Genomic DNA, 15,237 nt, shown 5'->3' with positions numbered 1-15,237 from the left:
ATGAGACAATGTTGACGATACCATACCGCAATGAAGCAAATCACCCTAAGGGATTTCTATGATGCTGAACACAAAAAACTACAAGACTCTTCCTCCGAAGCCCCTCTACATGAAAACATAACTTCTACGTCAACACCTAACTCCAATTTACCATCTACTCCTCTGACTCCATATTTAACAACAAGAGAAAGAGCTTCTATTTCTAATATCAAAACCTCTCCATTGACAACCACCCCTAAAGAAGTTCCTCAAGCATTTCACTCTTACTTTGATAAGAAAATCAAGGGAAAATCCCCAAAGCCAATGCCTCTTCATCAACCAACCTCACCAAAAGAGCAGGCTGCATGCTCAAAAGCCTCATCATCAAAAGCCACTCCATAAGAGACTCAAGTCTCATCAACCAACTTTGCCACAAGAGCGGGCTGCATGCTCAAAAGTCTCATCATCAAAAGCCACTCCACAAGAGACTTAGGCCTCATCGTCAACAACGCCCATGAGTCTCAAACCTGCATCCTCAGCACCAACCAATGTGAAGGAGGATAGTAAATTTTTCACTTCATCCAAAAAGAAAACTCTAGCACAACTCCCGAAATCAAGGTACCTTAATGGTATAAAGATGTGGGTGGCGAAGCAGCTACTTGTAGCTCAAGGCTACTATGAAGGTGCCAATCCAATTTGGGTGCCTCGATCATCAAAGCCTCTTCCTCAACGCAAAACTCAAAGGCCAAAGAAGAATAAAAGTACTCCACAAAATCATCCACAAAAGCCTATACGAGTTCCTCAAAATACTCCAACAACTCAACAAGTGTGGGTACCAAAAAGATTACTGCAAGCACAAGGGTACTACCAAGGTAATACCAACGCTTGGATTCCTAAGTGCATGAAGAAGTCACCTAAGCCTCCACAAAGACAAAAACCTAAACACCAAAAGAATCAACCACCAATTCATAATGTTCATCAAAGATGGGTGCATGTACGCGTGATTCAAGAACAAGGATTTTATGATGGAAATCCCATCATATGGTTGCTAAGATCAAACAAGTGGAGAAATCCTCACCACCACCAACTTCAATTTCAAAAACTTCACCTAAAGTTTAACAAGAATGGAGGCCCAAACAACACCAAGCAAGCTACTTAGTGTAGAAAACACATACACAAGAGCTTGCGTGTTTGGTCACCACCAATGGCAACCAACTAGAATCTGTATCTCGACAACAATTGAGACACAAATTCAAGAATCAATTCCCACGTGTGCAATGGAGACTTATGAGTGCATCAAGAACAAACTCACAATGCTCTTTTCGCCCCTCTAGATGAGAAGCATGAGTGCAGAAGCTACGTGGCAAACATAAGAACCTATTCTCTCAAAAAATAAAGTAGCCACAAAAATATATTGCTTGCAAGGTGGTAACAAAAATAGAGTAGCCACAAAAATATATTGCTTGCAAGGTGGTAACCAAAAAAAAAACAAAAAAATAAAAAAAATAAAAAAACACACAAGGGAGTCATACAAATGGACTACTTAAAAATGGTAGAATCTTATAGCTTACTAATCTTTTGGCTAAGTTAATATAGCAACTTTTCCATGAGTACATATCCATACTCATGCACTGGAGAACGTTTGCACTAAAGCCTCATCATTGACAACTATCCAGGTACGTCTCTACATGGGGGGCCATGGTGGGCAAAAGCGTGGTCAATGGTACAACCCATCACCTGGAATTTTCCTTCAAATTGTAAACCTCTCCAAACGAAAACTAGAGTCTTCACAACACATTGATATCTAATCCTTAGTGAAGATGTCTGTATTAGCCTCGTAAGTTAACACAATTCTTTGATGCCTCACCAACAAGTGGCTACTTCAATAAGCAGCAACTCAATATGAGTCTATTTGACTCAATTAATGTACTTTATGAATATCTACTTCATAGAACACTTAAATATACATAAAAGCATAAAAAGAAAATGTGAAGAAACATGTAGGAATAGGTCCTACTCAACAACATTTGATAGGAATCCTACTCAACAACATTTGACAGGAATCCTACCACAAAGGGACATCATCGAAGGCCAAATTCTTCAAGTGATGAATGTCGCTTAAATGAATGATGAATGTTGCTTCAACGAATCAGATGAGGAACTAAAAGCACCATCTTGTTTTGATGATTTTGTCTATGTTCCTCCAGATCCTTCCTTCTCTTCCCCCATTATCAACATCTTTTAGTTTCCCAACTAACACAAATAACATGTAACTCTACTTATGATTTCTAGAAACAAAGTAAGAAAAAAATATAACCCACATAAAAATGCTCACAAAAATATAAAAATACAATCACTCGCAAAAACCCCCACCACCCCCACCCCGTTAGGAATTCACGCTAATCTCTAACCTTTTCATTTACTAACTCTCCTTTCTTATTCCTTCTAAAGGAATAAGGACCATTGAACATCACTCAACATTAAAAGCCATCAATAAAGCTTGTCAATTCTCCCCACACAACGGTCTTCAACGTGATCAGCATCAGGAAGGGGGGAACGTTAACCTGTTTCTAGGGTTAACAAGAGCTATTGGCATTATCTTACATCAAGGAGCCAAGGTAGATACACCAAAAGGTTATACATTGGCAATTTCTGCTTCAAGAGCGTGTGGTAGCAAGTAAGGATGAAGTCTTAAGTGATGTATGTCATGGACATATTATGATATTAGTCATTGTAATAGCATTAGGGCTCTTATGAGCCTAAAGTTCCTGACTGGCCACAATTTAGTGAGAGTGTGAACACTTATGGCCATGTGTATAAGTGAAAATCTCTCATAATACAAAAGACTCTCCCATTGTGCAATAGAGTCTTGCTCTTGATAATCCTCTTACTAATCTTTCTCTAATCCATTCTAGTGAGTGTGTGTGAGTGAAGTGAGGTGAGAGGAGTGATGTAGTGAACCCTCGTGGGAGGCATGGTGAAATTTCTTCTCGAGAAGTTGTGGAGCTTGGTGACCTCAAGGGTTAAGAGCTCAGAAATGGAAAGATCCCCACGGTGGACATGGTTTACCATGTAATCTTCTTGTTGGATGTGTTTTAAAGGGGGTTTGGGTAAGCCATAATAGTCTCGGGTTCTCATAACCTAGTAGTTACATCATGTAAACTGCCTCCTACAAGTTACCATTCAAGAATGCATTCTTAACATCCATTTGATGTAGAGTCCATCCTTTAGATGGTGCCAATATTAGCACACAGCTAACTATTACCATCTTGGTAGTAGGGTTGAATTTCTCCTCATAATCTATCCTATAATTTTGAGCAAACTACTTGCTTATTGACCCATCTAAGTTATGATTTATTTTGTACACCAGTTTGTAACCAATAGCTTTCTTTCCTTCAAGAAATATAGCAAGATTATTCATCCATGGCTTTCTACCAATGGATGTGCTTATGTTCTATAGCCTCTTCTACACATGCTTAACTGAGGATTACCAAAATTTGAGCGACTACGTTTGAGTGAGGTGGCAGTTTGAGAGAGGACTTTCGTGAAAAGATGTAGGGGAGAAGAGAGCTTGAGCTCTTGTAAGCACACACACACACTCACACAAACCCTAGAAGAGAACACACAAGGTGAGAGGCTTGAAAAATCTTCTTCTTCTTCTTCTTCACACAACAAAAGAGGTCTACAAAGAAGATAAAGTGACTGACACACATAATAGAGTATATACAAGAGGCCCATAATGCAAACACGCTAAGAAGAGTGGGTAGATGTGCACTAGTCGGTGTAGTCCAGCTGTAGAATCTTTGGCAAAGATATGTCGATGCCAGCTACCAAACCCGCCAGTGACATAAATGTCAAACGGTCATGCAGGCACCTCGTGAGTGTCAGCTCATGTTAAGCTTGACATCTCAACACTCCCCCTCAAGCTCAACTCTAGCTCATGAACTCCAAGTATATCTTGAAATCTGCGGAGCTTCTCAACTCCCAAGGCCTTTGTAAAGATGTCAGTGACCTGATCCTGTGTGCTGACATAGGCCAAGTTGATGTCGCCTGCCAAGACTCTCTCCCTGATGAAGTGGTAATGTACCTCAATGTGTTTTGTCCGTGCATGAAAAACTGGGTCCATCGCCAACTATATACTGCTAAGATTGTCACAATATATGACAACATTTCTCTCCACATGCAACCCCAAATCAGCAAGTAGCTTGCGTAACCAAGCTACCTCACATGCTACCACCGCAACTCCTCTATACTTTGCCTTTACTCAAAAGGAAATTGTGGGCTGCTTCTTGCTGCTCCATGTCACAACAGCACTCCCCAATCAAAACATAAATCCACTGGTAGATCTCCTATCTAAGATGCTACCTGCCCAATGTACATTTGTGTACCCATATAGCTCCAATGGTACACCTGCTGCATAAAACAATGCACAGTCAACAGTGGCCCTCAAATACCGAAGTGTGCGTCACACACTATCAAGATGTGGTTTGCACGGAACCTGCATAAATTGGCTCTCTAAGCCAACATTGTAACTCAAATTTGGCCTGCTGATCGTGACATAGATCAAACTCTCCACAATCCTCTTGTACATAGTGGGATCCTCCAACACAGAACGTGCATCTGCACTAAGCTTGCCATTTTGATCTAATGGCACTGAGATTGGCTTACAATCAACCATCCCATACTTGGACAACATGTCCAATACATACTGTCTCTGTGAGTGACAGCCAAATTCCCTCAAGTGTGCGAATGACCTCATTTCCCAAAAAGTAGCGCAGGTCTCCCAAATCCTTCATCTCAAACTTCCTTTTGAGAAGACTTTTCACATGCTCAATCTCTTCCAAGTGGTCACCCCCCCCCCCAACAATAAGATCATCTACATAAATGGTGATGATCACAATACCCTTATCACTCTTGCGCATATACAAAGAGTGATCTGCATCTGCCATATGAAAACCAATCGTGACAAGATACTCAGCAATCTTGTCATGCCATGCTCGTGGAGCTTGCTTTAGCCCATACAAGGCCTTACGAAGCTTACATACATACTCTGGGTGACCTGTATCCTCAAAACTTGGTGGTTGATCCATATACACCTCTTCTTGCAAGTCACCATGTAAGAACGCATTTTTTACATCCATCTGATGTAAAAACCAGCGTTTAGCTATACAACAACTGCAATCACAACTCTCACAATTTCCATCTTTGCAAATGGGAAAAATGTCTTCTCATAATCAATCCCATGTGTCTGCGCATATCCTTGGCAAGAACTTCAAGGATTAAAATTTTAGCAATTACTTTTCCTTCATTCAAACAACAATAGTCTCTTAAAGATTGAAAAACCAAAACCACTTGAGCATCTATATCATTATCAATATGTACAAATCAATTCATTATCCTCAAGTCATTTATGCTCCAAATATAGTTATTTCACATTCATTAATGTAAAATCCAAAAGTCTACATGATTTTATTGAATATACAAGGAAAGCCATACACATATAGAATCAAGGGTTCTTAGACCATTACTCAACATCAAAATAGCAAAATTACATCAAGAGTAGCTTTGACGCTTCTATACATTGAAGATTTATGAGAATATTTATAAGTGTTTCTTAAATTCTTCTCCCAAAAAAAGCTGATGCATCCTCATACCTATTCCAAATACATAAGGCTGGTCTAAAATGATCCCATGTAGTCTCAAAATTCAACCATGTGGCCGGCCAATACTTGGCTAGTTTCTACGAGAAGTTAGTGCTTGGAACAATTCCACCTTTGTAAGAGTTGTCTAAGAAGTGAATGGCTAAGAAGAGTACGGCCGTACGTTTGAGAAGTGAATGGCTAAGAAGCATACGGCCGTATGTATAAGAAGTGAACGGCCATTCACTTCTTAGAGAGACTGGCCAAAATGAGATGCGCCCAATTTCCCTTCTGAAATCTCTGTGATTTTGCCCCTCTCTTGATGTTTTTTTATGGTTTTTCTTTTTGTGGATGGCTTGGGCTAGCCCCAAGCTATCCAACGATGCCTAGAATTCTTGATTAAACCTAATGTCCTAAGATTAATTACAAGATTAAGCTACTTATGCAGTTTTTTAGCTAATTTTGAAGGAAACAAGAAATTAATGAACTTTGAGAGTAAGATTAGGCACTTACTTATAGCTCCCAAGCTCCTCATGCTCCTCATTCTCCATTGAACTCCATTAGTTGAAGGAAAACAAGATCAAATCAAAGAAACATGCATATCAAAACATACTCCTATTGGTGGATTTGCATTCCAACTAGGCAAATCAAGACTCTAGCAACAAGTGATAAGACGTGGAGAACCCTAAGCTAAATGCATTCCCCGGCAGGTGGCGCCAAAGATGTTTACCAAATTGAACATGCTTCCTTACATAAAGAGAGGGTGAGATGAAGAAAAAGAAGACCATGTAAGGGTCGGCTCAGGAACTAGCAATTAGCCAATCCTAATGAGGGTTAACTCCCCTATGTGAGGCTGCTAGGGGCTCACTTCACCACCACTTGTGTCACTCAAGAGGAGCTTCCACAAGTTAGGTAATGAGCAAGGACAAAGGGAGCTATGAAGAGCTCAACCCCTACTCCATACCCTCATGTGTGCAAGAGTGAAGAGGAGGGAGAAGGAGAAGCAAGCCAAGAAGCCATCACCCACACCAACAATCAAGCAAACAAGCATAAACCTACACGAGAGAGAGAGAGAGAGAGAGAGAGAGAGAGAGAGAGAGAGAGAGAGAGAAGGAAAACTCAAATGTGATAATGGGTTTGTCCCTTTTCATATTTCATAAGTCATTTATATACATGAGCTCTCTTTTTACAATGGCCGGCCACCACTTTAACAATTGGGGGCCCAAAACTAATTCTCTAGCTCTATGTACACCTAGGATTATTCTTGTGGCCGTCATTACACAAGTCGTAAGCTCGATCATCCCAGATATAGTTTACATATGAAGCTCTTAGCGCAGTTACATCAAAATGAGTTGCATGAAGTGTAACCACGCTTAAAAACAATGTTAATCAGTGTGGTTAACAATATTCACCACCGTATCATCTTGAGGTGCTATGATTGTCATGATATATATTAATAACCAGCGTGGTTAACAATATTCACCACCATATCATCTTGAGGTGCTATGATTGTCATGATATATATTAATAACCAGTGTGGTTAACAATATTCACCACCATATCATCTTAAGGTGCTATGATTGTCATGATATATATTAATAACCACATATACTAATACATGTAAATGATATATATTAATAACCAGTGTGGTTAACAATATTCACCACCATATCATCTTAAGGTGCTATGATTGTCATGATATATATTAATAACCACATATACTAATACATGTAAATGATTATATATTGATTACTTAAACAAGATAGTCAATGCTCAAGAAATCCACATGTTATCCTCATGTTCTTGGAGCTCTCATGTTTGCACATAAGTTCACATATACTTAATGTTTCATAATAATCATGGTGCAACAAGTCAAGCTTCTAATTAAATTCTAATTAAATCATACGTTTCATTTGACAAGTTCGATTTCAAAAAGATAAAGCAAAATTTGCTAGTAGTATGGAGGAAAAGGCAAATTTAAAGACATAATCTAAGAAGGACTCAATGATCAAAGCTCTTAAAAAGGGTTGGTGATAGTTGGCTAACGTAGAAAAGCTATTATAAAGGCTTGTTAGACCCAAGGAAGGAAATAGGGATTTTTAAAGCCCAATTCTACCCAGTCCTTAGGCTATTTTACTAGGAAATTTTGTGGCCAATTTTTTTTTGGGCCCAAAAGTACTAACTTTGAGTAAGTTATGAAAACAAAAATACACTACATGTTAGCACATAAGATCAAAAATTTGAAAGATTTGCCTAAGATTTTTGTACTTTTATATATAAAGAAAAACATATTCTCCAACCTATCTCATGATAATAGACTCTTATTTTTTACCATGTGTGATGTATATAAGATGAGATAAGGTGTATCCAAAGTTTTAAAAAAGTAAAATATAAACAAGTATAATAATTTGAAGCCTTGCAAATTATAGATCTTTTCATGCACATTCATAGCATATTTTTATTTTCATTCTTGTATGAGAGGTGTTTCGAGAAGGTGTGTGATATGCATGATGCTAAACTTAAATACATCACACTCCAATAAATTTGCACTTTGGAATAGACATAGCTGTTTTGGCAATGCCATGAAATGCTTTTGAGGTATGTTGGAGGGACACATGCATACGTGTGTTGTAAAACACATTTCCTTTTTGAGAGAGATACACTATGCTAAGTTAATAATGTAGAGGGCATCCAAACTTAGCCCACAACTTTGAAGATACCAACAAACGTAGCCCACAACTTTGAAGATTTCAACTTGATTTGTGCAAATCTTGTTTTTAAATGGATATATGTCACATGGCAAGGTTTTAATCATCACATAACATGGACAAAGTTGTGATGCAAGTTGAAATTTTTAAATATGTGTACACATTTTTGAGACACTCTTCGACAAAGTGGGCAATATTTGCATTTACATGGCTCAAAAGATTCTTATTATGCTTAATAAACTAGCTTAACAACTCCTCAAGGTTGATTCCTTTGTTTCGAAAAACTTTTTGTTTGTCTTCCAATGTAATGGCATAAGTTGAACAAAATGGCTACACTTTACTAATGCATGCTTTGTACAACTTGCAATATAAGTAAGTGGATGCTACCATGTTATTGGTAAAAGGAAAATGGCTAAGATATATATTTTCTGTTTGTATTGGGTTTTGTGTTCTTGAAATAATTCTAAAATGAGAGGGTTGAGTGAGGGGACTCTTTAAGAGGCTCAAGTGACCTTTAGAAGATTCAAATTATTGTTTGTAAGGAATCATGTTCTCAACAATGCAAAAAGATGTTGGTTTATCTGATATATATAACTGCTAGTGAAGTTGAGGGTCCCTATTGATGACTAATCAATGCGAAAGAAAACAATGCAAAAGATGTTGGTTTATATGACATATAATTGCTAGTGAAGTTGAGGGTCCCTATTGATGACTAATCAATGCAAAGAGTAAGGAAAAGAGGTGGGTTGGGGCTAGATATAGGCACGAAGAAGATGTTAGTCTAGCTAGTAAACTCAAGGGTTCCTAAAGATGATTGAACAATGCATATTTTTTCAAGCATTAATCATTACATACTAAAATGGAACCTTAGAAAAGCGCTCTTATTCTCAAAAATCTCATAGAATATATTTAATCGAAACGCAAAAAAACATGTTGGTGCCATTTCTGCAAAGAATATGAAGAGGAAGAAGGTGGTTTGGATAAAATTAAGGTTAAGCATCTGCATTTTAATTAAGACTAAGTCCATTTTTTTTATAGTAGTTCGTTTGAGTCGTGAGTAATGCGGAAATTGGCAAAAGGACAGAGGCAACCGACACGCGTCAGGAGAAAGGCGTGATGAAACACGTGTATGTGACAGGCTGGAGGGCGCCACGTGCTGACAGGTGGGCGTCCCGGTTTTGACTAGATAAGAACGCCATGATTATTATCATTACAGCCCAGGGCGACCGGGCGAGGCCGGGGGCCTCGTGGTCAACCGGGAAAATGCGGTACAATCGACGACGTCGAGTTGTCAACGGCGGCGATTTGCCGGTATGAGGGTTAGGTGGTTTCCAAACTTCCAGCCATAAGCTGTTTTGACACGTGCTCTTTACAGTCTTCAAACACCTCATTTCAGCATTAAGCTCGCTAAACCCAGACCAAAAGGCGGTTTTGGAAGCCAGCTATTAGCCGGGTTTTGACGTGCGGGTTGGCACTTGTTTTGGTAATTGACACGTGTACGTTGTCGTCTTCGGCTCTTCTTTGTGAGCCTGTGAGCCTGCTCCATTGCCCTCTGATATCTCACAGAAACCCGCCCTCTGCGCCTTAGACTTCACTGACCCACCTCATCTTTTCACAAACCCACCTCATTTCACCCTCTTTTTCACCAACCCATCTACGCCTCCAGCACATCGAGAGTTATTTTCCCTTATGAAGCTTGCATCTTGGACTGCAAATTCTGCCCTAATCCGTCTGTGGCAGCCATCTTCATGGCCATCATCCAATCTTTTTCTTTTTCCCTCTCAGGGACGCCATCTTCAGATCCATCTGGCCTCCTCATCTCCCTTCCTGGAAGGATACTGTCTCTTATTCTGATAACCCTAGCTTTCTTAAGTGCTGTTTTTGTCAGGTTATGCAGGGGTCGCTTGGTGCTGCCCCCTGGTCCCCTCTGCTGGCCTGTTGTGGGGAGCTGGCTGCAGGTGGGAGATGATCTGAATCACAAGAGGCTGGCAGGATTGGCCAAGAAGTACGGGGACATCTTTCTGCTACAGATGGGGCAGAGAAAGATTGTGGTCGTTTCTTCTGCAGAGCTTGCAAAGGAGGTGCTCCACACACAGGGGGTGGAGTTTGCATCCAGGAAGGGGAACCTGGTGTATGACATATTCACAGGGAATGGACAGGACATGGTGTTTACTGTGTATGGGGATCACTGGAGGAGGATGAGACGCATCATGACAGTGCCCTTCTGCACTAACAAAGTTGTGCAGGAATCCAGAACAGCATGGGAGGATGAGATTAACATGGCTGTGGATGATGTGACATCCAGGAGAGAGTCATTCACATCTGGTATTGTCATCCGGAAGAGGCTCCAGCTCATGGTGTACAACATTATCTATAGGATGATGTTCGATAGGCGGTTTGCCGATGAAAATGACCCTCTCTATGTGAAGCTAGAGGTTTACAACTCTGAGAGAAGCCGCCTTGCCCAGAGTTTTGAGTACAACTATGGTGACTTCATGCCCGTACTCAGACCTTTTCTCAAAGGTTATTTGAAGCAGTGCCAGGAGCTGCAAGATAAGCGGCTCGCCTTCTTCCGAGATTGCTTCTTAGAGGAAAGAAAGTAAGCGCTTTGTAACTTCCCGAGGGATCCAAACACATTTACATCATCAAATGACGTGGGCTGTATATGCATCATGTATGTTACCATCAGATCTAGTGTAGCATACATAGATACCTTAAGGGATTTCTTAGGGTAGCTTGCACTGTATGCATATCCATAAACATTAATATCAGTACCTGAAGGACGTCTTAGGATCGATAACATGTGCTGTACATGCACATTGAACATCGGGCTCATTGTATTTTATTAAAGCATTCTCAAGGATTTACTGGGGATGCATGCACGTCGAATGCAGAATTGTAGGTTTTATGAGTATGTAAAGGGATTTTTAGGGCAGGGACCAAGATCTTCCCGAATCACCTCGACCTGGCCTGAATGGGGTTATAAATGTGAGCATGTGCATATGCAGTATGCATCAATAGCATGCCACCTGGAATGTCTCATGTGCTCATCGTTTGTGGTCCTATACTGGTACAGGAAGATATTTGATGCTGCAAAAGTTGAGAATGGCAACAAGTGTGCAATAGATCGCATCTTGAGAGACCAGGGGAACCATGAAATCGACGAGAGCAATGTGCTGTACCTTATTGAGAGCTTGAATGTTCAAGGTATGCGTGTAACACTTATTTGTTTTTGGAATATATGCACTCATCTCTCTTAGAAGCAATGCATATCAGGCTTTACTTGTGGACTAAAGCAATTGGTGTGTTGTAGAGACATTTGTATGTCATAGACCAATATTTTGTGCATTTGGTGCAGCTATTGAGACTACTCTGTGCTCCATGGAATGGGTTCTAGCAGAGCTTATAAACAACCAAGAAGTCCAAGATAAGTTGAGAGATGAACTTGATTTGGTGCTAGGGGGAGCACAACTTACTGAGCCAGATGTTTCCAAGTTGCCATACCTGAAGGCAGTTGTGAAGGAGTCGCTTCGTCTACACATGCCCATTCCTCTTCTAATGCCCCATATGAATCTGAAGCAAGCAAAGCTAGGTACATATGACATTCCACCTGGGACAAAAGTTCTTGTCAATGCATGGTGGATTGCAAACAATCCCGATCTTTGGGAAAATCCAGAGCAATTTTTACCAGACAGATTTATGAAACACGACATTGAAGCCAATGGCACAGATTTCAGGTATCTTCCTTTCGGATCAGGAAGAAGGTGCTGTCCTGGAAGCATACTTGCTCTTCCATTGCTTGCATTAGTGGTCGGGAGGTTGGTGCAGACCTATGAATTGTTGCCTGGCCCTGGACTAGATGGAGTTGACATGTCGGAATTGGGAGGGCAATCAAGATTGCATCTTCTCAATCATTCACTTGTCAGGGTGAGGGTCAGGGCATAGACTGCTACTTGGGACAGTGTGAAGAGGGTGTCTTTGGCGCTGCATCCTATGTGCAGCACTGTGCCAGTGGTGGTGGTATGGGCTCAATCTAAGAGACCAACAGGATGGTACAGCCTCACCTCTCACATATCCTTTTTTTAAAAGTAGGGTACCTATATCTAAGGAGTGTGCAGGATTCTTGATACAGGATGGAGATCAAGGATTGGATTCATGTGCAGGTGTGCTATGGTTTATTTTACGGATTTGCATGAAGATGCAGGAACAGCTTACTTTTGTGGCTGGTTTCTCTCTCACAGCTCATTCTCTAGTTGTGTGCCCATTTTTTTAGTGCTCTAGAAAGGCATGATTACGGGCCTGTTCAAAGATTTTAACAGGGACTGACCTGAGAGGGTTTTTATAGTCACACTCGGTTTGAAGGGTGAACACATCGGTTTTTTCCTGGCTATTTTTGCCCTCAACAATGGTGGTTTATTGGCCAGGGAGGCTTCATCCGACTCCTTTTGCAATTTCAGATGTTCAAATTTGTAGTTTGTTGGAAGTGGGTTTTTTTGCAGTGGCCTAACACTGTTGCTTTATCATACTTCTGTAAGGAGAGAATTATTTGGTTGATTTTTGCAATTTATTAGGGCTTTGTGCAATGTGGTGTGACACACTGGCAGGCAGGCAGTCTCAGCAAACATGATGTCTCAAGTCACATGTGATATGCACGTGCTTCTTGGTTAATTTAATTACTGCACCATAGCTTTATTCTGGTGATCACCTTTTTAAGCATCAGTTTTAGCGATGATTGTGCATGTCTTCTGGAACCACCCTCTGTGCATGTTGGGAGTGTTCTCTTCTACTCTACAGTTTAATATTAAACCTCTTCAATCTAGAAGCCAGGAAAGGCCGTACTTTTACTGAAGGCAGTAGAATTTCCTGGGTGCTTAAAGATGATCGCGCAACCGGTAGGTGAAAGTGGCTAGCTCACCTGTCAGCCATAACCTTCTTCTACAGCAGTGCGCACAAACCGGGTTGTAGTGTACCCAAGCTTTGGACAAGATGTCAATTCAAAGGCCGCTTTGCTTAGACAGAGAGAGTGGCAGTAGAGATGTACATGCATGGCTGGGTCCTCCACACTCCTCCATGCTAGCCACCAAAGTCTTTGGCCACACCGCCACAATTGACTTCTCCAATTACGGATCACCTCCCTACCGAGTCTAACCTTGCTAAACAAATGGTAAAGAGGTGCTAGGAAATGTCATGGAGAAGGTGCATGAGGATGGAATGGAAACTACAAGTACAAAGCACTTAAGTAAATAGAGGATGCCAAGAAAGTGGCTAAGATAGCCATGTGAGAATTAAAGGCAAAAGAAGAAGATCTCAAGGAAAGTTAGTTGGCATGTACACAAGCACATGAGTAAATAGAAAAAGCTGCAATGTACCACCAACAAGCTATGCACCAAGGTAAGCTCAAGGCAATTAGCACTAAACACAAGCACATGAGAAAATAGAAAAAGATGCAATTGACCACCAAGTAATGCATTGCACAAAAAGCACACTCGAACTTTTGTTGTGCTCAACAAGATGAGATGGACTAACAAGCACTAAAGGTATAAGATGACAAAATTGCAAGATTATATGCACGAATGGCCAAAGTCAATACTACCCCGCCTAGGGCTACACGAAAAAAACAAAAGAGCTCGACGAAAGACTACAGCAAGTGCTGATGACCTAAGTGGCAAAGATTGATATCAATCTTGAACTTCAAACCTTGGTGCCAAATCCTCTAGGGTTCTACCATCTTGATGAGAAGAGGTCATCACCCCTCTAGGATGCCACTGTTTCGAATGATGAGGAAATGTTATCTCACGGCGAAAGAAATATAGCTTCAAATAGTTGCAAGGAGAAGGGTGGAGAGCATCAATGGGTGAACCATAACATCTTAACATACCATCCAAGGTGTTCAAATAGCTGCAAGGAGAAGGGTGGAGAGCAACACTTGGTGAGCCATAACATCTTAACATACCATAACAACACTTGGTGAGCCATAACAAGGAGAAGGGGGGAGAGCAACACTTGGTGCTCAAGACAATAGCTTACCTTAGCCTTTTTTGAAACAAGTGTCATTTAGTCTTTCCTTAGAGCTGCAAATGCTATTTCCATGTGGGTGTGCTAGCTCATCTGTCATGTCCTCACTCTCTTCCATGGAAATGTGGGTGTAGGAAATCTCTTTGCTTAGATGGAGGTGAGAAGAGAATCGAGGGTAAGGCTTCGAGTCCAGTTTGGTCTTACAAAAGGTAAGGTAAGATGACAAAGGAACTTATGGTAGGATAGGCATGTAAAACCATGTTAATCATCGAAGTGGTTAACATAACCCCCTTCCTAATGGTGATCGTGTCCTCTCATCTCACCAAGATTGGGCAGTGAAGTTGCTACCAGTTCTGGAGAGATGTGGATGGTTGAAGATGTAGTTAGTTGAAGAGACTAATCCACGTGCCTTGAGGCCTATTGGAGATAGATTTTGGTTGGCCGTTGAGTTATGAAGCATGTTGAGGCTGCATGTGGTGTACTAAAATGCTTGATGTGAGGCCTCATCTTTGGGGTTGTGGGTTGTTTGGGTCCATACAAAAAGACGGAAGTGTGTGGTTTTTCTTTGTGGATTCATGCACTGTTGAGATATTGAGCTCAACTACTAGTGTTGCCGACATTGATAACCCGCATGGGTGATAGTTTTTGCGCTTACATCAATGGCATGATTGGTGAGAATATGGGCGATATGTTGCTCGTTTATAGGTTGTATGATAGCCACTTTGGTAAACTAGAGTTATGGCATAGTTATAACGCAAGCTCATGTAGTTGGGTTCACACTATTGACCGACCATTGTATGTTATAAAAGGAGGATAATTTTCCTAATAGCATGTACTCTTCTCTCTTTTTATTAATGGTTATAGATAAGAGAAGAGAATAGAAGAAAATTCAGTCA

At 40.7% G+C, this 15,237-nt stretch overlaps 1 protein-coding gene across 2 annotated transcripts; it reads left to right on the top strand.

Annotated features, from left to right (window-relative positions):
- Window positions 1-9,539: 9,539 nt before the first annotated feature.
- On the top strand, window positions 9,540-12,909 carry LOC147620184 (trans-cinnamate 4-monooxygenase-like). 2 transcript variants are annotated; one of them, XR_015261752.1, is made up of 4 exons: window positions 9,571-10,925; window positions 11,403-11,533; window positions 11,685-12,378; window positions 12,490-12,909. XR_015261752.1 is itself a non-coding variant. In XM_086772384.1 (3 exons), the coding sequence occupies exons 1-3, from the start codon at window positions 10,075-10,077 to the stop codon at window positions 12,269-12,271; spliced, it is 1,569 nt and encodes a 522-aa protein (XP_086628510.1). In that variant the 5' UTR covers window positions 9,540-10,074; the 3' UTR covers window positions 12,272-12,909. The 2 variants fall into 2 exon arrangements, 1 of the variants encoding a protein (XP_086628510.1); XM_086772384.1 differs by having other exon boundaries at window positions 9,540-10,925; window positions 11,685-12,909.
- Window positions 12,910-15,237: the final 2,328 nt, after the last annotated feature.

Source organism: Cibotium barometz, chromosome 32 (assembly GCF_041138505.1).
Source record: "Cibotium barometz isolate CiBa-2024 chromosome 32, ASM4113850v1, whole genome shotgun sequence".
Lineage (NCBI taxonomy): Eukaryota > Viridiplantae > Streptophyta > Polypodiopsida > Cyatheales > Cibotiaceae > Cibotium > Cibotium barometz.
This window is presented reverse-complemented; position numbering and strand designations above follow the sequence as displayed.

Coding starts and splice junctions, on each gene's coding strand:
- LOC147620184 (XM_086772384.1), top strand. CDS start 10,075: ATGGCCATCATCCAATCTTTTTCTTTTTCCCTCTCAGGGACGCCATCT. Junction 10,926..11,402: donor TGCTTCTTAGAGGAAAGAAA/GTAAGCGCTTTG, acceptor ATACTGGTACAG/GAAGATATTTGATGCTGCAA. Junction 11,534..11,684: donor TGAGAGCTTGAATGTTCAAG/GTATGCGTGTAA, acceptor CATTTGGTGCAG/CTATTGAGACTACTCTGTGC.